The sequence below is a fragment of the Lycium ferocissimum genome, chromosome 3 (genome assembly GCF_029784015.1).
Source record: "Lycium ferocissimum isolate CSIRO_LF1 chromosome 3, AGI_CSIRO_Lferr_CH_V1, whole genome shotgun sequence".
Taxonomy (NCBI): domain Eukaryota; kingdom Viridiplantae; phylum Streptophyta; class Magnoliopsida; order Solanales; family Solanaceae; genus Lycium; species Lycium ferocissimum.
Window position 1 is genome coordinate 7,451,074 of NC_081344.1, and position 23,296 is coordinate 7,474,369.

At 34.7% G+C, this 23,296-nt stretch overlaps 2 protein-coding genes and 1 non-coding gene across 3 annotated transcripts; 2 read left to right on the plus strand and 1 right to left on the minus strand.

Annotated features, from left to right (window-relative positions):
• Positions 1–135: 135 nt before the first annotated feature.
• Positions 136–207, minus strand: TRNAP-AGG (transfer RNA proline (anticodon AGG)). Its single transcript has one exon. It is a non-coding gene; the product is annotated as a tRNA-Pro (tRNA).
• Positions 208–3,321: 3,114 nt separating this feature from the next.
• Positions 3,322–5,327, plus strand: LOC132050891 (uncharacterized). Its single transcript, XM_059442230.1, has 2 exons — positions 3,322–3,590; positions 4,523–5,327. The coding sequence occupies exons 1-2, from the start codon at positions 3,387–3,389 to the stop codon at positions 5,081–5,083; spliced, it is 765 nt and encodes a 254-aa protein (XP_059298213.1). The 5' UTR covers positions 3,322–3,386; the 3' UTR covers positions 5,084–5,327.
• Positions 5,328–10,491: 5,164 nt separating this feature from the next.
• Positions 10,492–14,909, plus strand: LOC132050892 (peroxidase 21-like). The gene is made up of 5 exons (XM_059442232.1): positions 10,492–10,576; positions 11,230–11,378; positions 11,874–12,062; positions 12,533–12,698; positions 14,506–14,909. The coding sequence occupies exons 1-5, from the start codon at positions 10,492–10,494 to the stop codon at positions 14,907–14,909; spliced, it is 993 nt and encodes a 330-aa protein (XP_059298215.1).
• The last annotated feature ends 8,387 nt before the right edge of the window (positions 14,910–23,296 follow it).

Below are 23,296 nucleotides of genomic sequence, written 5' to 3' on the forward strand. Positions count from 1 at the left end.
AGAGAAATTCGGAATACAGGAGAATTGGAAGAACAAAAAATCTATGTTCATTTTCTTTGGATTAAAGGATCAGCATCGACGTCTGCATAAGTTGGAAACAAGAAACAGAAAAAGGAAAAAAAAAGAAAAAAGAAAGGGGCATTCCGAGAATTGAACTCGGGACCTCTCGCACCCTAAGCGAGAATCATACCACTAGACCAAATGCCCATTGTTGGATGATGTATTCCGTACAAATTTATCACCTTTAATGTTATTAGAAAAAAGTACAAGGACTGACTTGAGCATTCCATTTGTGAGAATCCTCTACTTCCTTTCTTTTTGTGTTTGTTATCGAATTGAACACAAGAATCTTAAACCAGCAGTTCTAGAGGGGAGAAAAAAACTAATCCAACTTACCAACATCGGGTGTTTACACCCAAAAAAATAGATACATGCCATATGTATGAATATACAATAACATCACTTAATTATGATTAATTAATGTATATATTCACTCCATTAAATTACTTAACTACAAAGAATTACACGTATTTTAAGATAAAACACCGCAATTGCAGGAAAGTATTTAATTAATCAAGGAATAAAATGAATAGCTAAAAGTTTGTATCTAATGGATCCTCTGCCTTTTCTAACTGTTAAAAAGTTCACTTTTTTCTTTCTTGTTTTCATTTCTCCTATTTTATCCTTTTCCTATTGGCAGCCTCTTATGTGGTATATATAATTCTTACAATTATCCATAGTTGTGGCTGTTCATGGTAAGTTCTTTCTCCAATTTGTCTGTATTTGCTCCAAAGTTGTCTTTTCCATGGTTTTCTGCATGAACTTAATTAAGGAGGGACCACTTGAACTAGGGGGGAATGTTTGTTTTCCTTTGGCATTATGTGCTCCTCTCTGGCAAATTTGTTTCTCCATGCAACTAGTCTGGTGTTGTAATTGTTGATGAACCATAAAAAATGAAGCCTTTTCCTAAGCTACAATTGTATGTAGTGTTTGTCAATGAAAAATGCAAGTATCATCAAGAATGACTCTTCATTTTTAGAACCACAGCATTGTAATCACAAGAATGATTTTGGACCACTGGGGAGTATGATGACATGGTTGAGATCGTCATTTTTGATCAGAGGATTCGGGTTTAAGTTTTAGAAATAAATAACCTCTTGATAGGGAAAGCTTTAAACTCTTAGTGGACCTACCCATCTCTAAGTGCTCAAAGCATTAATTTATTTAAACCAGTAAGTTACGAGTAATTTATTAAAACCAGTAATTTACAAAAATCAGTAACTTTCCAGAAATTTCCTAAAACCAGTTTCTGTTTTGTAAAAACCAAGTCAACGTTAAAGACAGAAATTAGATGAGATAGAAAATTTACGAGCCCACAAGTTTCTTGTATGTCCTTAAGAAATCTAATCCCCTTACCGTTGCCAAGGTTAATGGATTAATTTCTCTTAGGATAGAACGGAAAAGCTATAACGATAGCGCCTAACGATCAACCGCAAAACTTCGCTAACTTCAAATGGTGACAAAATCCTTATTTGGAAGTTACGTTTTTTGGTTTGAAAAATATGCAGAATGCAGAAGATCAGAGAGGGGACAAAAAAAGCAAAGTTTCAGTTGTTCGAAATTTTCCAGTTCGGTAATACCAGTTATTACCGTTGGGAATAAACAAGCTTGCGATTTTTATTAATTAAAATTTCGCGCAGCGACGACGACAGCGCGAGGGGAGTCACTCTTGTCAACTCTTTAAGAGTTAGAAGAGGTGATTACATATATAAACGCGAAAGTGATTTATTTCACCAACGGGACAAAGTGCCACAAATGCTTTTTGTAACGCTTAAATTTTTGTTTGAATTACATTTCCCTCCATTTTATTTTCCCATCATTTCTTAATTCACACTACACTCATCTTTAAAGCCCATGTCTTTAAAGCCCAACACCCAATGCAAATCAAAATTAGTTGAATCGGATGATTTCAAATTTATAATACCTAAAGGAAAATGATAATGATGATGATGGTGATATTAGACTCTAAACAAGTCTAGATTGAATAGTATGCAGAGGCGGGACTATGATTTATAGTTTATGAATTCTGAACTTGCCACTGAAACCACAACTCATTTTAGTTATTTGGTTCACGATTTTATATTTTGTACATAGTTAATAGATTTCTAATACAAATAAAAGATGTAAGCAAAAGCCACTAAATTTGTTTGAACCCATACGTAATATTGTAGCTTGGCCCCTATTTGTATGACGGAAATTGGGCCCCACTCTCTTACATCGGATACTTCTTGTAGTACATTTCTCATTTACAAAGCAAAATCTAACATTTCGTTCTTATCCGATTATGAATCACATGTTGGCACTTGGCAGTTAGCTACATCAGAATGTATGTTGAACTAGCTTTATTCAATTGATTCACTTAAGTCTATACATAACGCTGCTACAGTAATTTGTTGTATGGGCTGTCTAATTCAGGACCTTATGCATAAGCATTTCATGAAATACTGTTAGTAACTTCGTTTCCCTGTCATTACTGAATTGTCGAATAGCACCAAATAACTTACAGTTAGAACGATTTTAGAGTATGTCTCGCTTAGCTGAATTTAAGTAGCTTTTAAACACTAGGTGCTGAAAAACATTTTTAAGTGTTGGAGCTTATTTTTCAACAAGTTGTTACATGTTTTGGTAAAAACGTTAGTATCTGAAAATAAACAGTCGATTAGTTTGGCTCTAGAAGTTAGAACCAGAAGGCACAAGAGTAATTCAGTGCCAGAGTCAGAAATTTTAACAGGATTATTCAAAAGCACGCAAGAATGTTGTACCTCTAAATCACATACGATCAAAAGCAATTTTTGAACCACCATTGTCACTACATACCTCCCTTATATCAAGGGGATTCGACGAATTTATTTTTACTCTATTTGCATAATATATTGTTTTTGACGAAGCAGATTCAGTTAAACCCCCTTGAAAACCATGTAGCTCCGAAGCGATTAGCTGCGTACATCAGCAGGTGCTTTGACTGCTCGACTGCTCGTGCTAATCCAGAATTAAATAGAAACAAAAAATGAAACGTAGCAGATCAAGGGCGTCTTTAAGCACAAGTTTAGAGCAATTGTCATTTGGCATTGTGAAAGATGTGGAAAAAGTATCATTATTACTTCTGACCACATTTGCCACTGTCAAAATGAACCCCACACATTTTTGGATCATATTGAGACTTGCCTTTTCTTTCAATACCACAAACCATATCATTCTCGAATAATAATAATAATAATAATTTAAAAAAAAAACTTTTATTCCAATAAAAGATACCCTCTGCCCCCTTCAATATTGCACCCCTTGAACATTAATTCCTTACTCATTTCATTCTTGTCCTGATAACTATGGCAGAAAAATATAGTATAGGTTTGTTAGGTGTCATGGATCATTTGTGGTTTCACCAAATTATTCTCTTTTCAGAAACCCATTCTGTTTCATTTCCTAAAAATCTTGAAAAAACCCTGCCTATTCAAGACTCTCTGACATGTTCTCCTAAAAACCAATATCAAGAATTGTCATCAGTTGAATCAGAAAGCACTCTTCTACAGGTAACAAATTTTCTCCTAGTTAGGCTAGTCTTCTCAAACCCCCCTCCCCCCACACACACAACCACAACCCCAACACCCCAAAAAGATGTACTTAAGTTTTTCCCTTTGTAATTGAACTAGTTATAATAGGTTCTTTCAGAGCACTTGAACTATCCATCGTTGTCTCTTTTACGGCCTTGCACCCAATAGTCAAGTAATTTGTTTTTCCGCTTTCTATCGCACGCTTCAACTGTTTGTTTTTATAGTAAGTGAATTCTAACTAATAGGGAAAGTGCCCATTAATTAGTTCCAAAAATGTGACCGCTATTTATCTAGATTAGAAATAGAGACCTTTAAGAATGTACTTGCTTTTACTTCTTCTTTTTTTCTCGAGATTAGGTTGGTGTTCAGTGTTGTTCTCTCTATTTTCAATATTACCTTACTAGACTTGACAAAAAGGTGTTATATATTATTATATCTCAATTTTACTGGATGCTGAAAAGAAATTTCGATACTGTCAATGTATAGAACTTAAATTCTTATTGAATTAAGGTTGACTGTCTGTCATTCAAATAATTTTTTTCACTAAAAAACAAGAAGCCATTTTTTTTCGAAAAAATAATACGGATAATTTTTCCAAAAAAAAATATAAAAAATAATTCCGTATTATTTTTGCTGAAAAAAAATTCAAGAACTGTCGGATTGAGTTATTTTAGGTGAGTAAAGCATAGTACTAGAAAAATAGAGTTGCAGGACCCCAGGCGATGTATAATCGAGCTTGAAGAAGTAAAAAGGTTTCATGGATTTAGGAAAGTATTTCGCAAAGAACATATAAGCAAGAGAATGATATTATTATATCTCAATTTTACTAGATGCTGAAAAGAAATTTCGATACTGTCAATGTATAGAACTTAAATTCTTATTGAATTAAGGTTGTCTGTCTGTCATTCAAGGATGTTTGTGAAAAACAAGAAGCCATTGAGAAGGAAAGACCAACAAGATTTAATCTTGTAGCAACCAGAAAAAGCAGGTCTCATTCATCATCACCTGCCACTGATAAAAGATATTCAAGAACTGACAGATACTTGAAGGATTCAGGAAGCATAGTACTAGAAAAAACTATGAGTTGCAGGACCCTAGGCGAACTCGAGCTTGAAGAAGTAAAAGGTTTCATGGATTTAGGCTTCGTATTTCGCAAAGAACATATAAGCAAGAGAATGATAAGTGTAATTCCTGGTTTACAAAGACTTGAGGAAGTAGTAATGTCCGAAGATGAAGAAAAAATTTGTGAAGATTCAAAAGCAAATAGTGTTAAAGGTATTGTAGCAGAAGAGGAAGAAGACAATAAAAGGGAAATTGCGCGGCCATATTTATCCGAGGCATGGCTTATTAAAAGGCCTGATTCACCATTGTTAAATTTGAGAATACCAAGAATTTCTGCTGGTGCTGATATGAAGAAACATTTGAGATATTGGGCTAAAACAGTTGCCACTGTGGTTCTACAAGAATCATAATTTTGTGTAGTCAATTTAGCTAAATAAGTAGCATTGTGCATTGCATATATGTAGCCTAGTCTTAGCAGATTTTATTTATTCGTATTGTTATAGTTCCCACAACCCCCTTCCCCCCCCCCCCCCCCCCTTTCCTTTCCTTTTCTTTCCCTTTGTAGTATAGATTCTGCCGACAATTTGTAACTGTATAAATCTAAGTTGGTCAGGTCCAAAGTAAAATAAATAATATTCAATGTAATTTCTGTTAGTTGGTGCTGGTTTTAAAGCTTACATTTCATTGTTTTAACTAGTTGATTTGATCCTTTTGGTGAGGAAAATTGAACTGTCACGAAGCAAAAAAGTATTGCAATTCACCATTCATGTACCGGATAATTGGAGTTTTCTTTTATCTTTAACCAGAAGTTTTGAGTTCGAACTTTGTAAATAAAGAATGTTTCAGCAGGGAGCTTTATATACTCCCTTAGTTGACTTATCCGGGGCAAATTCAAATTAATTAATCAAGTTAATGAATTTCGAATATCAAATGACCAGATTGAAAAACAAGTATTGCATCACTTGCGCCTGTTAGTGAAGAATGTGTAGTAGAAATAGCACCAAAGTAGCTGGTTTTAGATACGCTATTTAAACGATAGCCAATTTTTATATTGTATTTAAAGTTTATCCAGATGGGGCATCTTATTGGCGCTCTTGCTGCTACTTCTTATTACAGACCTTCAGGTATGGAGTTTGAATCGTCAGAACCTAACTTCAAACTAGAGGTTCTAAGTTTGATGTCTAAGTGACTAAGTTTTAAATACTTTATAAATTTTAACTTATTTAAATAGCGATCCTAAAAATGGTTCAATTATGCAAATATCCCTTTTAGGTCACTATTTTAAAAAAAATTATCAAATATAGCCTTCGGGAAATTAACTTCCGGATAACTTAGACACATGTCTAATGTTTACTCATATATTGTTCAGCCTTACAGACAAAACATTGAATTTATAATCTAACATTTGTAATAACTTACAAAATTTTAAACTGTGATCCAATAGTGTCTCATAAGATTTTTAATTTACTCAAAAAATATTTTTAGTCCGTGATATAGAAGGATCATAAATTAAGAGAGGAATAAAAAAATCATTTACTAAATAGCTGACAAAAAAACAAATGTTCACCCAAAATCATCTATTTGTGGACTTCGTCCTGAATCTAAATTAAATCACGGTAGATGAGCTATAACGTAGTTCAAAATTACATATTTAAATTGGATGTAATGTACTGAGTAAGATCCAATAGTGTCTCATAAGATTTTTAATTTAAAAAGAACGACAAACAAAAAAATATTTTTAGTTTCCACTCCAATGACACTGACACATTCTTTTGATCATAAATTAAGAGAATTAAACTATTCATCTCTGGAATAAAAAAGATCTAATGTATTATTTACTAAATATTTTGTTCATTTGTACTCAATATTAATAGGTAAAAAAGGGACAACCGCCAAATGTTCACCTAAAATCATCTATTTGTGGACTTCGTCCCGAATACGTAAGCAAATTAAATCACGGTAGATGAGCTAAGGTTAGTTTCGTAGTTCAAAATTACATATTTAAGGGTCATTGGATGTAATGTACTGAGTAAGAATTCACTAGTACTTTTTTTTGGTCTAAAAAATCACTAGTGGATCTACATGTGTTAAATTGGGCCGATAAGGTAAAAGAACGAGCAAACAAATTTAAGCAATGACCTATTTTTCTTCTAACATCTCGAACAAACCCGTTTTTCTTTTAGTTTCCACTCCAATGACAACAGTGACACATTCTTTTGTCAAAATCTTTGTCAATTATTTTAGGACCTTGAATTAAACTATTCATCTCTGTATATGTCACTAAATTTTTTGATAACAAGATCTAATGTATTATATTACATTACATGACTAACATTTTGTTCATTTGAAATAACTTTTATCAATATTAATAAGTACAATTAATAGATGTTCGTTGTGAAGCTAAAGTATATATCTTATAAGAATATCACAACTATAAAATAATGAGATGAAAACTAGAACACAACACTAAAATAGGTCATGTACCTCCAACCTCAGAAGGATCGTCCAATTTAGCAGAAAACAAGAACAAAAAGGGGGAAAAAGTACATTTATATCAATTCAAAGAGTAATGTAAACAATATTAAAATTAAAATTTAAATATTAGAAAGCTTCTTACGCCAAGAGAAATTGTGTCTCCATATTCAAATCGATTATCCGTGCCACCCAAATGTGTAAACAAATTAAAAGCGAAGCAATGCCTATATGTCCACTCGATCACTCTTTACTCTCAATTTTTAGAAATGGCGAACCCAAACCCACCCCCACTGATGAAATTGATCCGCCTGCACCAGCCGTTGCTCCGCCGCTATCCCCACCCCAACCCCAACCCCAGTCGGTTTCCTTTGTTACCTATGAAAAACCTTCCTACCTCTTGACAAATGCAAACACAACTCCGATATTCACCGTGGGAACTTCTTTGAATGTGAGATCTACTCCAACCCCATCGCGTTATATATAAACCTTGTCAAGACAAAGCAAGCAACTCTCACCTAGGTGAGGACTTTTTTAAAGTAGAAGAAGAAGACCCTACTCTGTTTTTTTCCAGTATTTTTCTCGATCGGATGATTTTATCACTGTATTTTTTTTCTAGTTTACATCCAATTTTCCAATGGTTGATGTATTATCTAGGATTGCTTTTTCACTTTCTAATTTTCATGTATTGTTCTCTATAGGATGGTTTTATCACTGTATTATTTTTTAGTTTACATCCAATTTTCCAATGGGGATGTACCATCTTGGAATGTTTTTTCACTTTCTAGTTTTCATGTATTGTTCTCTCGGATGTAGTTTTTCTAGGATCAGCATATAATGAATATATACCTATATTGGGCTTAAAAATGTCCTATATGTCCAATATATCTTCCACCCCGAGTTCTTAAAAGTATGCTACTATGCTTTCAGCTTAGTTTAATGCTCAATTTCCACTATGCTTTCAGCTTAGTTTAATGCTCAATTTCCTGTCTTCTCCTGATTGCTATATTCCTAGTTAGCTCAAGTCCTACAGGTCCTACAAGCCCATACACTGATATAGAACTTTTCAAGCAAGCAATATGGACCACTATGGGAGGTCATATTATAAGGCTTTGTTAAGGTAACTAGAATCGTCCTCGATCAAACAATAGTACGCCAAATTTGATTTGTCACATGAATTGAACGACGTTTAATTTCCTTCTCTTTGTTTCAGCTGAATGTACCCATCCACTCTTTTGAGAAATGTTTATGAACACAATCACTCAAGCATCACCAAAGGTGGTCGTGGAGGAGTGTTAAAAATGTTCATCCATTTAATTGGTGATCTCGAATTTGAGCTTTAGGAATAAAGTCATTTGTCGTAGGAAGCGCTTTTAATTCCAAAGTGAAACCTTTCGACGTGAATAAATATATTATTAACTCTTTAATTCAATACGACAAAGTGATAGTAAAGAGCTGTTTAATTGATCTTCACTTCATACACCTTAGCAAACCACATTTTCTCCTTTTCTCCTCTAAACTAAAAATAAAGTTCCATCATATCCCCCACATCACTTAAAACCTAGCTAAAAGGCTTTTCATTACCACATCGATGGTTTAGTTGATTTGCTCCATTAATCCTTCACAATGCTGCTAATATGCGGATCAAACTAAAAAACAAAATTACTAGTGGGGTAGGTACTTGGTATTAAAAGTCATCAACCAAACTCCAAAGCTTATGCTTCACAAAATTTGCTGTTGTTGCACTCCCACTATGAAATTTCTCACTAATCTTTGTGAGCCGAAAATGAGAGAATGGATTAATTAAAGACATGAGTTGACAAGAAATAATGTTTTCGTGCTAGTTTTTGTTTAACTAACAAAGGGATAGGGTGACCAAACCATACAAAAATAATCAAATCATGTCCATAATCGATGTTCTTCTCCTACATTAAATCCCCTTTTCTCCTACACACGGATTCCGGGTTAATTTTTTAGAAATGGTCACTCAAATTTTATTTTGTTGTTCCAAAGTCACAAAACTAATTCTTTACGACATAAAATCGCTCAACTTTGCACTAGTATAATAGAAAATCACTAAACTATTTTTGTAACAAAAGAATCATGCTACTTTGCATAAGTATTAAACAGGTCACTAAACAATTCTTTTGTAACGATAAAAAAGTCATTCAACCAGCTTGCCTAAGTATCATATAAGTCTCTTTTGCTTTCTCCTAATATATTAATGTGATACTTAGGCAAATTGGATGACATTTTAGTTACATAAAGTAGTTTAGTGACTTTCGTGATACTTAAGTAAAGTCGAATGATTTTTTTTCTATTACAAAAGATAATATAGTAACTTTAGGGCAACAGAGTGAAATTGGGTGACAATCTATGAAATGAACCACCCAACTCAAGAATATAATATAATTAAAAAAAACAACCGAAGGCTTCAAAAGTTCTTATTTTGCCATGATGTCGCAAGAGATTTAAAAGCAGTGGGTTCAGATTACTTAAATTAGATGGTGGGAGGCTGGCAAATGGTTATTTGTAGTGAAATTAATGGTGGTTATGATCTGCTTGCTATTATGAATATGGATCAATGAGTGCCCTATCTATTGCAATCGAATTCTTATTTTACACAAGTGGTTGTTAAACATGATTAGTGGAGTTCGTATGAACAAATCTTAGATGCGGTTGAAGTACATTTCTACATATATATATATATATATATATATATATATATATATATATATATATATATATAACATCTTACATATTAAATCAGTAAAAAGAAAACCAATACTCTTCAATTGGCAACTCATGTTGCATAGTCCTTTCATTTCCAATACTGTTTCACCTATAACAACTCGCAAAAAAGTGATACTTTACATGTGTTTTTGACTATTATCTCTTAATGTTTTTTTAAAATTTTCCAATTAATTCCTTTAATTATCCACGTGGAGTGCTATTTGGCATCATTTAAAAAAAAAAAAAAAAAAAAGAGAATACATACCACACACCATCATCTATAAACGAGGTGTGTTTTGATAAATAGTTGGTGATAGTTTAGGTAGGAAGCGCAAACGCCTCATCAGGTAGCTAGAAAACTCACAAAAAAGTGATATTTGAGATGTATTTTTGATCATTATCTCTAAAAACAATTACTGAGAAATAGTTGCTGTCAGTGGTCCGTGCGTGGGTGAATATATGCAGCCAAAAGGTCAAATATAGTGGCATCGTGGAACTATCCTTGCATTTTGATCCATCTTCCACTAACCAATACAGTCATAGAAACTTTACTATATAAGGATTTGGCATTTTGGGGTATTGATATTAAGAGGAAAATTACAAGACCAGAGATATGGCCAGCAACAACCAACATTTTGGCCCCTCCTCAAGTTTCATGATCAGTCTATTATTAGTGTTACTCCTCCACATTCATTATGGTATATATATACTTCTTCCCTTTATCAAGTACAACTCTTCATTACCATTTATCTAGTTGTTCATTAGCAACTTAAATTTTATATATTGACAGTGTAATGGGGTAATTTTTTACACCGTCTGTATAATATATATACTCCCCAGGTCTCAACTTACGTGAAGATATTATTGTTTGAGAAAATAAATATTTTTTCTTGCTATAATTGTCTCAAACTTTTTAAAAATATTTTGAAACATTGGCTATGTGATCTCAGTACTTTTCGTGTTGTTTTCACATATGTTAATTTTATATATCAAAAAATTGAAGAATATATACCTGAATTTATAGTCAAACTTAAATGTTTCGTTGTCATCTAAAGTATTTCTTTCACATGAATTGGGATACATGAAGTAACTTGTTTACCATTTATTTCAGGTTACCACTCAAAGCTATTAAATAGGGTTACTTGCATTACCTTTAAAATGATCACCTGATTGTGTAAATATTGTTTACGGCTTCATTTTCATTTAACTTCGATATTATTCTTAGAACTAAAAAGACCTTTTTGTGTACACACAAAAAAGTACTCCTTTTTTTTTTTTTTTTTTTTTTAGTGAAGCAGAACACCTCTATATTATCATATTTTTATGTACTAACTGCTGGTATTAATCACAGCGAAAAGTGATCTCCAGTTGAATTACTACTCAGAGAGTTGCCCAAGAGCTGAAGAAATCATCAAAGAACAAGTTAACAAGTTGTATCACAAGCATGGAAATACTGCAGTTTCTTGGATCAGAAATCTCTTCCATGATTGCATGGTTAAGGTAATACAGATACCCAACAATCGAGAAATTAATGGAAATATATTCTTCGTCATTCATTTTATATAATTGTGTTTGACTTGATACAAATATTTTTTTAAAAAATTGGTACATACCAAAAGTACGTACCCGTAGAACTTGTGGTTTTTAACCACGCCATACCATCTCTATGGGTATAAAATTATGTTATTAAGGATAAAATGAGAGGTTGAAATTAAGGAGTTTTCAAATATATAAATGTGTCCTTTTTTTGTGAAAGTTTTAAAAAGGAAAGAGTACCATATAAAATTGAACAAAAAAAGGACTTATTGTTTATATTGCTCGGATTCTTCAAAAATACCGTCAGATGCGTGTCCAATCCTCCAAAAATAGTGTGTTTCTTTAAGGACTGACACAAATATGACAACATTTTGAAGAGTCCGAACAACACAAGGTATTATTATTGTGGCACGTCGTGAACATTATAGCTCAATGAAATGGTGAACATTGGTCTTGAAGTCATGTGATGCATCAATACTGTTGGACACAACAAAGGAACAAAAATCAGAGAAGACATCTCAAAGGAACTTTGGGATGAGAAATTTCAAGTATCTAGAGACTATCAAAGAGGCCCTTGAGAATGAATGTCCCAACACTGTTTCTTGTGCTGATATTGTTGCTCTTTCTGCTAGGGATGGTATTGTCATGGTAAGTTAATGTATTCTAACCTCCTCTCAACTACATTTTTTCCTTACAAAAGTGAGTCCTTTTCACCGTATGAATGACTAATAGCGGTTGTTGAATTTGACGGTTAAAATACATTGAATCAATGAATGGATCCAACCATATTCAGAATAATTGAGCTTATATGGACTGAATCAACCTGCCCAATTCTTACCAAATTTGTTCTGTTTAAATATCAGATAAAACTAATAAAACTTTCTATTCTTTTTTATTATAGCTATATATATCATATCAAATAAAAAAGGATTTTATTTAACTATTTTGACAAGATTTCTCATGGATCAATTTGGATATATACTAAGCCCAAATCAGGATCAACCAACTTTAGATATGATGAATTTGAATGAGTCAAGATGAATTGGATTAATAAATGAACAAATCATTAAACAAATTATATTTTTATGGGTAATTTTACTCTATACTTTTTGACACAGTTAGGAGGGCCACAGATTGAAGTGAAAACTGGCAGGAGGGACAGCAAAGACAGCTACTTAGCAGAAGCTGAGAATTTTATTCCTAATCACAATGATTCTATGTCATTAGTTCTTTCCCGTTTTCAGTCTATTGGTGTTGATACTCAAGGAACTGTTGCTCTACTTGGTAAATATCAATTCCCTTAAAACTTTTCTAGAGAAGTTCAGAACGGAAGAACTTATTAATTGTTCATTATGTAGAGATTCTGTTTTTTTATCCTCCAAAGTGCTTAAGTTGTATGCATTTTGCCTAAAGAATACTTACTCTCTCAATGTAATTTAACTGGTTATAGTCAATTGTTTCTCTATTTTTCAAGTCACCATTAGGCTTAACTTGAAAACTTACTGTTTGTATAGATCAACTTAATTTGATAATGTAACTATGCCTGTCAAGTGGGCCGGGCCGGTTCGGGCCATATAAATGGGGGTCACATGGGGCTGGGCCGGGCCGGGCCATAGTTAGTGGGCCGGGTTGGGGGAGGGAAAGGGGTGTCCGGCCCAGCCCCCTACCCGTGTAGGGCTACATAGTGGGCTAAGTGGGCCGGGCCGGGTTTTAGTTAGTGGACCGCGCCGGATTTTAATTATTTTAAAAAAAAATTCTAATACTAAAAATTTATTATGTTTGATACTTTAAAATCTAGTTGTTGTCAATTTTATTTTAACCATCAAGTTCCTTAAATTATACTTTGGCCCTATTTTCAATCTATAAATACCATTCATTCTTCTCCATATTATCTCACAATTGCCTACTCTCCTCTTTCTCTAAATTTCCTACTCATCTAAATCTCTCTCTCTCTCTCTCTCTCTTCCAACTTCCAAGTTCAAATTTCAAAATTTAAATTTAATGGATAATGATAATCCTCTACTCAAATGATTATCCCACAATTATAGCTACAACTATTTTATCCATAAATATATCAAAAGAACATCTCTCTTCCTACTTTTCTCCTACGTTGTTCTACATTTTTCGGACGTCATCACAATCTATCTTCAATTTCTCTTTGAGTTGATCTTTTATTTTATTTTAACGATTCTGTAAACTCGGCTATCGGTAGATGGGGATATTGATGACCATTTTGGATTTTTCGACATAACTATCTTCCTTTTAATTATGCTAATTGATTATTTTTATAATAATATCCATGATGCTCAATAGTGTTATTATATATATGTAAAAATGTTTATTTATGATTTTTTTAAAAAAAATTAATTCGAAGTGGGTCGGGCCGGGCCCCCGGTGGGCTAGAACCCGGGCTGTTGGTGGGCCGGGCTATCGGGCTAAATGGCATGTCCGGCCTAGCCCTCTAGTTTTTCCGCTGGCCCAGCCTGACCTCTTCTTAGGGTTGGGCGGGAGCCGGTTATGGGCCGAGTTAGGTGGGCCGGTCCCGGGCTGACCCAGCCCAATTGACAGGCTTATGTAACGATGTTTTATACTGTCATGTCAGTGCATAAACACTTTTTGAATTAACTATTAGTTTTTTAAAAAAAAAATAGAAATTGGCTATGAATTTCGTCGTTAAACTGCTCGTAGCTGACAATGTTTTTTGATAATTCATCGCTAAATAGGTTTGGCGACGGAATTTGCTATTTAGCTACAAAATTTGTTCGTCGCTAATTCTTATTTTTTAGTAGCTCCTTCCCTCCCATTTTATGTGAAGGGATCTAATTGGAGTACGAAAGTAGAACTATATACCTAATTTCTATGTGAATTCCTTCTTATATTCTTCAAGTTCTTTAAAAGAAAAATTATGCATTTGAACAACTACAAGTATAAGCTAAGTTAGTATAGTTAGTAATTCAAGAAAATTTTAAAAACAAATTAAGAAGATCATAGAAAAAGAAAAACTTATTTGACCTTCCAAAATAATAATAATAGTGTGACATAAAATGGAACATATAACACAGAGTATAATGGTCATTTGTGCTGGATGCAGGGGCGCACACAGTAGGACGAGTTCATTGTGTAAACATAGTACACAGACTTTACCCAAATGTTGATCCAACGTTAGACCCGGACTTTGCCAATTACCTCAAGACCCGATGCCCAAATCCACAACCCGACCCGAAAGCAGTTGAATACGCCAAAAACGACCATGTAACTCCAATGGTATGGGACAATTTATACTACAAGAACATTATGAGCAACAAAGGGCTGTTAATTGTGGACCAGCAGTTGGTTTCTGATTCAACTACTTATCCTTTTGTGGAGAAATTTGCTGCTAATAATTCCTATTTTAATGACCAGTTTGCTAACGCTCTGATTATCTTGTCGGAAAATAATCCGCTTATTGGTGATCAAGGGGAGATAAGAAAAGTCTGTCGCCATGTCAACAAGTGATTAGTGCTAAAATTCTTAGGATTCAAACATTTGAATGCTAAGAATACAATGGTTGTAGTCTTCCTCTCTTTCGTTCATCATATATAGTAAGTAGGGCTGGGCATAAACACCGTAAATTAAAAAACTGGACCGTTTTTCGGTTCGGTTACTGTTTTTAAACAAATTCGGTGTTCGGTTCGGTGTTCGGTTATGGGTCACCGGTTCTCTGGTACTTCGATTTAACCGAAGTGTTACTATATGAATACAAATTTTTTTAAAGTTTTTATTGCTATCCGCATACTCCTATATGTACCAACATATCCAACATACAGTTTTAGTTTTTCTTTTAAAATTCGTGTCCACTAATTCAAGAGAGGTTCATTCTTTTGGTTCTTTGGCAACTTATGGCATTTACATTTCCAATCACTAACTTATAATGAGGTTGTGTAATTTGGAAATGAGTAAGAATAAACCAGGTTCTCTTTATGGTTTCTGCGAAGTTCCATCTTTTACTGTGAAACAACTCCAATTAAATTTTGCCTGAACTCTGAATACTAAGATGTTTTTGTCTTCTTGTTCATCTGGGAATGCCTAAACGGTGTTGGGGTATTCCTTATAAGTGAAAATGTTACAAACCCAAAGAGAAGCAACTGTTCTTGTTTCCAAATCGCTGAAAATCCCACCACTCAAAGCTCTTACACTTTTCAAATCCTCAACCGAACAAGGATTTCAACAAACTCACCAATCTTTCTATATAATCATACACCATATGCATTGGATTGTCCACCGATATAACTTATAATGAGGTTGTGTAATTGGGGACTGGGTTGTGCTTTGTGCTTTGTTTAGTTTCTATGTATAGTGTAACCACATGCCCAGGCTTGTAATTCCGATGAATTGAAATAGCCAATTTTGAATTAAAAAAACATAAAATAGCTCATTTTTAATTAACAAGAAAGTTCATTTTACAAGCAGAAAATAGCCCATTTCAGGCCCATGCCGAAAAATAATCGAATTAGAAAAACCGAACCGAACTAATTCGGTTCGGTGTTCGGTGTCCACTTTCAAAAAATCGAAACCGAAAAATCGAACTGAAGTTTGAAAAAACCGAACCGAAGAACCAGACGCCCACCCTATTATTGGTAACTGTATTGTCAAGTGCAATATTTAGACTTCTTTTTTTCTTGTTGGCTATGTTAACACTATAAAAAAACTAAATGTGCCAATTATTGTTGAAGTGAAAAAATCTCTCTACAATGTTCGTTAAAGAAATTTATGGCAATGTACTGACGGTAAAAATGTATTTATGCCATCGGATTACTTAATTTTTTTTTTTATAGATAACTCTCTTTATAAGCATTAATCTATATATCTATTAAAGTTAGGCGTAAACAGTGATGTATGCCTTTTATATTTTCAATTCTTCTCTATCTTTTTCTCAACTTTTTGAAACACTTACTTTTCCTTATTTTTCAATTTTCCAATTATTGCATTCTAACAATGGTTTCTTCAATAACTTGTGAACGAAGCTTTTATTTCCATGTAAATAAGATGTTTATTTCCCAGTAAATGAGGGGTTGATTTTCCCACTACGTGAGTCCGTACTTATTCCAAATTTATGGGCGCTTTAAGTAATTTTAAAGTGGGGGATTTATTGCCCCACCTCTATGCAACTATGCAAGTCTTTACGTATTCCAAATTTTCACACTATAAGTAGACAAGAAGAGGCTAAGAAGGCAAGAATTTATAGTATCCTTTTTGCATTCATCGTTTTCTTTGTTTATACCAATCATTTATGCATAGCTTCATAAAGGTAATCACAAAATAGCATCTGAAATTTTTCCTTTTTCAATTCGAACTTTTTTTTACCTTTTATTTTCTTCTTGACATACTTAATTTTCTTGATCTAAATTCTTTATCTTCCTCAAACTTATGCTACCTTATTGTTTTGACTTTTTACATTGCCTTAGTATTGTCGACTTCTAGGTGAAGGTGTGTTCGAAGAAAATATTGGAGGATGAGTACAGAAGGCTGATGATGTCTATCCAGATTCTGAATCTTCATTTGAAAAGTAAGTTAGACAAGATATACATATTTATCATTTTTACTCATTTTTAATTGGACTTATGTTAGGCTTCTCAGGAAGACTGTGAGTGACTGCAACACACATCGGTGGATAGTGGGGCCTATTTTTTTATTTTATTTTTTGGTTCCAGAAGTTAATGGCCAATTTTTTTTTTTTATATACATAGTGAGTATTCATAATTTATTAATGACCTATTTCAAATTCAACAAAACATTTACGTGTTGAATAGATTTTTGATGAGGCATTGCTGAATTATGGAATCACAAGCAACTCAATAACTGTTAATAGTGATCTAAGACTCGTCTTTATTAGCGCATTAACAGTTACAATTTAATGTTCATAGTCCAATTGATGCGAAGCCTTTTACCATTTTTTGGAAGATTAAAGTTTTCGGCTTGAAATTTGAATATTCCACATATCTATCTATCTATATCTATATTATTTTAAAAGCATGAACATAAATGTTGGTTGACTAAATATCCTTCAAATATTGACGGCTTTTATACCCTTCTAAACTGTTTTCTTCAAACACATTATTTTGTATTACAGGATAAATCGTATGTTAAGACTATGAATCAACTAAAATTGTAGTGAAGACTTACAAATTGCATATAATAAGGATTCAAGTAAATCACAACATATGCGAAATTACTCAAACCTAATATGGACATGAGCAGTCGAAACACAATGCGGAAAAGCATGTGTGGATAAAGAAATTTTATTAAATTTAACTGTAAAAGAATTCCGGATCATAATAAATTCATGATATTAGTCCAAATAAATATTGTGGATTAATATCATTTTGAATTAATTATTTAAGTCCAATAAATGTGGATTTAATTGATGGTTCGATTTTATTAGGCTAGTCCATTAGTTTACAGGCTATAAATGATGAAGCCAGCTGCCAAGCCGAAATGTCATCTTATCCAAGAGGCCGATTTGGATATATGATGTCAAATGGCGATGGCCTTGACTCAATCAAATGAAAGAGGTAATAAGGTCATACCCGTGTCGAGAATGATCTGGCATGCTCGATCAAATCAAGGCTAATGGAGATGTGTAAACGTGTACAATTGACATGTTCGACCCGATCAAATATCGCCATACTTGGCCCGAAATCTGATGTTGAAAAACTGTCCTTATCTGCAACTCCTCATCCTACAACTATAAATAGGGGTCACCATGTGAATTCATAAAGGGCAGAAATTCTAACAAGAAGCCAAGGAAGGCTAAAGTGATGGATCAAGCACCATGAAATTCTCTACAAAGTGAAAGCATTTAAAGCACAAAATATTTATCTAAAAGCTCTAGAGATCGGACGAAGATTCAGACCAAGCTCAAAAAGCCCTTGAATTCAAGTCTAAGTCGAAGTCAAATCCATCGAGTTGAGATCAGCTCAACCTTTGAATTTATTGTTGAAGAGCGAATGAGAGGAATCGCAGAGATTGTAACCTTTCGTAATGCGAAATCAAATACAACAATTGTTGTGATATTTTCCTGTCTTGATTATTATCTTCTGTTGTGAATTTGTGTCTACAAATTAAGCGCGCCCGGTGGGACAATCTCTACCTCTACGTCTCAACTTTTCAATCGTAAAGTTTAAACATCGAAACTGACTTCTAAAATATCAACTCCAAATCAATTTCCTCTAAGGTTGCTAGCTCCAAGTTCTGGCGATGGGAAAGTATCACCGACATTACCTTTGGTAGCATTGGACGATTCTGAGGCTCGCGCAAACGTCTTGGGACCAACAAACACTGATGTCGTCCGTGGCCTCCTGTTTGGATACGCTTCTCGAAAAGGCGAGATCTCTTGTCCTCGGAGGAAAAGCGACGATGGCGAAAAGATTAAAGAAGACTCTAGCTCTGCCCATTCTCTCTGGATCAAAGAACTTCTGCTGTCAAGGAGAAGATGATGATACTTGATGGCGAATCCTCTCCTTTCCACGCGCCCGTAGGCAGGGCTTGATTAAGTCAACTTATGTGATAATCCATTCTATTCTCCAACATCCCCAACAATCATGCAAGCAATGGTAACCAACGCTTCATCGATGGAGGAGACAACGGCAAACTTGGCAAAAAGGTGATTGATGAGCTTAGCGGCGTGTACAAAATCAAGGCTCGAATTGAAGTTAATGGACAAGATGGATGGATTAATGAAGGTGAATCCGACCACGCACACAGGAAGGGTCCGGGAAGTATAAGAGGCGAACCTCATACAAAACAAGTACCACCCACCAAAGAAATTCTGTTTCTTCTGAAGGGATGATTCCGCTTGACCGACTAAAGAGTTCATCGAATGGACTATCGGATAAATACGAATTCTTCTTAAGTCTTCGTTTACTTATGGAAAGCCGTACACTACAAGAATTGATAGCTTCAAGATGCCCGCCGGTTATTAACCTCCCAAATTTCAACAATTTGAAGGCAATGGAAATCCAAAGCAACATGTTGCACACTGTTATTGAAACGCTGTAATAGCGGCTGGGACCTATGGAACTATCTTGTCAAGCGATTCATCACTCCCCTCAAGGGAATGCCTTTAGTACTGCTTTGATCTTGAGCCCAATTCTATCAATAGTTGGGAGCAACTAAATAGAGTTCCTCAATTGCTTTATAGCACAAGGCGTACCATGAGCATGGTCGAACTTACGAAAGCCTTTCGTCAAAGGAAGGGCGGAACCGATTATCGATTTCCCGGTCGATGGAGAAATGCAAGTCTAAGCGCAAGATAGACTCAACGAAGCTTCTGCGATAGAGATGTGTATCTAAGAAATGCATTGGTGGCTTCACTACATCTTGCAAGGAATTAAGACAAGGTCTTTTGAAGAACTAGCTACTCGTGCTCATGACATGGAGTTAAGCATGTCTTAACCTACTTGGAATGAGTAATGCATGTCTATGACCACCCAAAAGGGAAAAGACAAGCGGGAACCCAAGAAATGGAACAGGATTCAGTTTCCCAAGAGTGACAACAAAGAATCATGAACATCAATGTCTACTTTGTATGGATTTACTACGAAGGTGAGCGAGAAGAGTATGAAAGCAACTTCCTTCCCCGAGACAACAAAAAGCTGAGAAGTCGACCTTAAAGAGATGCAAGAAGAGAATACTACTGGATTGATGTCCCTAAAATTTTTGATGAACTTGAGTTGAAACTCATTGAGTTACCGAGGAGATGAAGCGGCCCAATGAAGTGGAAGAACAAACGACTAGAACTATTGCAAGTATCGTCGACTTGTGGGTCATTCTGCGAAGTGTTTTGTCTTCAATGACAAAGTCATGCGATTGGCTAATGAAAATAAAATTACGCGAGCGACGAGAAGGAGAGGTTCGAATCAAGTCTCTATCACCTTTCGTTCTCCGACGTCCGGTCGGAATCTGTGACTTTGAAGAGCATGTGAAAGGACCATTGGAGGAAGATAAAACCCGGACGATGCCTTAGATGATGAAGGTTGGATTCTGGTGACTAGGCGGAGACGCCAAAAAATAAGTCCGCAAAAGGAATCATCTAAACAACCAACTAGGAAGAGGATGGTTAGAAAACCAAGAAAGCAAGAATCGATTGAAGCGTGAAGAAAGCAAAAGTAGGTGAACTACTACCACCAGGAACACGACGTCTGTGACTTTGGAGAAATTCCTACCTAGTTGGTTCGCAATATTTCATTGCTCGAGACAACAACGGGCATCATGCTACAATGCGATAAAGAAGAAGCAAAAGGATGAAAGCACATGTCAACAACTGTCTCTATCGTCTTAAAGAAAAGCATGTTGAATCTAACTTCCCAAGAGGTACTACATGTGATACGAGAATCGCGTTCACGGATGGCGATCTTCTACTTGGTGAAACACTACACAATCATCCTTTGTACATGGTGGGTTACGCCCTCGAGAATAGGATAAACAGAATGTTGATAGATGATGGATTTGAGTTAATATTCTTCCTATTAGCACAATGAAGGAACTTCGGTATTGTTGACACCCGATTTTGTCCTTCCTAAATATTTATTTACATTTCTAGTATTTTGACATTTTAAAAAAAAAATTAATTATTTATATCTTACTATAATTATTAGCTTTTATTAATATCGGCATTTCATTACTCCATTTCCTTTTATTGTTATTATTATCATTATCATTATTTATTATTATTATTATTATTATTATTATTATTATTATTATTATTATTACCGGTATCATTGCAATTCGCATTATAATCATTTTACCATCTTACGCACATGCATCGCATTTATTTTGCGCAATTAAATGGTAGCGTTTATTTATTGTTGAATTTTCAAGATATTATTACTGTGCTCGTACAATCTTATTTTATCCGTATAAATACACATTAAGTAACACTTAGCATACATTAATATACATCATTAATGGAAAAAAGGGGCTTTTATGTAATTTACGACCCAGAATTTGAGCCAGTAAATATCAATTTTCGGACCCGGCCCAAAACCCGCGCCGCCCCATTTAACTTAGGCGTAACTCCCTTATTTCACAGCCTAACCACCCTAAGGAAAACCAGATCCTCCCCCCCCCCCCCCCCCTTCTCTCTCTTCGCTCCCTCTCTCTCCTCGCTCTCTCTTTTTCTCGTCTTCTTCAAATTGTAAGCAACCAAAATCTCGAATCCTTTCGTTCTCGACGGACCATGCGCTGGCCATTTTGAGAAAAAGTAATTAATCGTCCTTTCCCGTCAATCTTCAACCATTGAAGATTTGTCCTCTTCTTTCCCTCTGCGCTTCGATGCGAAATGATCTTAATGGGTTTCGTCTCTTTGTGGAGGCAAATCTCTTTGATCGGTCTACTTTCATTTTTCGGGTACAATTCTTAATGGTTTTTGTCTATTTACTTTCTTTTCGATCAAGTGGTTGGGAACACATACCAAAAATGCGAACGATTGAACCCAAATCCGCCCACTTTCGAGTTTTTCAAACCCTAACAAACCTAGATTTCCCACATAAATAATTGTTTCTGTTAATTCATTTGGGGGTGATTTTTTTTGGGGAGAGCGGCGGTAATTCCCCTAAAATTTTAAGTTCTTTTGGTCGCTTCAAATTCCCGTGGAAATTACTAAGTCTTCACCAGTTTTAATATTGTCTTGATATTCATTGGAAAATAGAAAATTGTTACGGTTCCCCTTTTGGTTTAAGGCATTTCGAGTCGAGTAAGTCCCGAGGCAAGATACCTTGGTGTTCGAGTGGACATCGAAACCCCCCGCACCCACTTCGCTGCACCCGAAGCAGGTAAAGTTCCTACCTTTGATTTATTTTAGTGTTTGTTTGAGTACTCTGAACTGTCCATGTGATTTGCCTGCTTAGTTATGTTTTTAGCCAGTCCGCAGTTATTTTGGTTATATTAAGCATGTTTGGTCCTGTTTAGTTTAGTTCCGTGGTCGTGTTGACTTTATGGGAAAGTTTAGACTAATGTCGCGCTTTAAGTTTACATCTGTTTGATTAATCATATGTTAGTTTAGATTGGATGGCCTGCTAATCGTCTCTGTGGGCATTAGTCTTTGTCTATGATTAGTTAGTTTGAATCTCATCTGATTAAGGTTTAACAAGGACCATTATCATGCATGTTTCTGTTCGTTCTATGTGCTGTTTAGAGGAATGATGTTAACCTTTGCTTGTTTTCTAAAACCTGAGTTTATTGATCCCCTGCAGTTCCATCATTCATGATATGCGAATATATGTTTCTGCTGTACATAGATGTATTAAATTCACGTTGGATAGGTCTTCTTTCATCCGTACTAGCGAACTTTTCATTCTCCTAGAATTATGACATTAGGATGTGTTCTTATCCTATGCGGCTTGAAATTAAGTAGAAGAGGAGTTTGCTTTAGTCACTGTAAGTATAAGCGGCATAAGTTCGAATGCGCGCTAATGTTGACCTTTACTATGGAAATACCACCTGTATTTCTTGGAGATTAAGTTTCTGTTTGGGACATATCGACTAGAAAGTGCCCATGATTCCTAAAAGTGGACTGTGCCTTTATTTTGCTTAATCTGGATGGTTAACTAAGGTTTAAGGTTGTTGAAGACATTAGTTTTGGCGTTTGTTTTTAGTAGATTTTCGCAGTCTTAGAATGAATCTGGAGCAAGAACGTTATTAGCTGCAGGTAGGATTAAGTTTGATGGATTTTTTTTTAGCTTGGCTAGAAGAAATTTGTAGATGTTTGACTTAGAATAATTGAAGTTATTGATTGCTTACTAATCTGCTGTTCAAGAAGTGATGTTTAATAGTATTTTAAAGTTAATCTCTCTTGGTAATTTGTTGAAAACTTGATTGCCAGTTTGTTCGAATAGAAATGTACG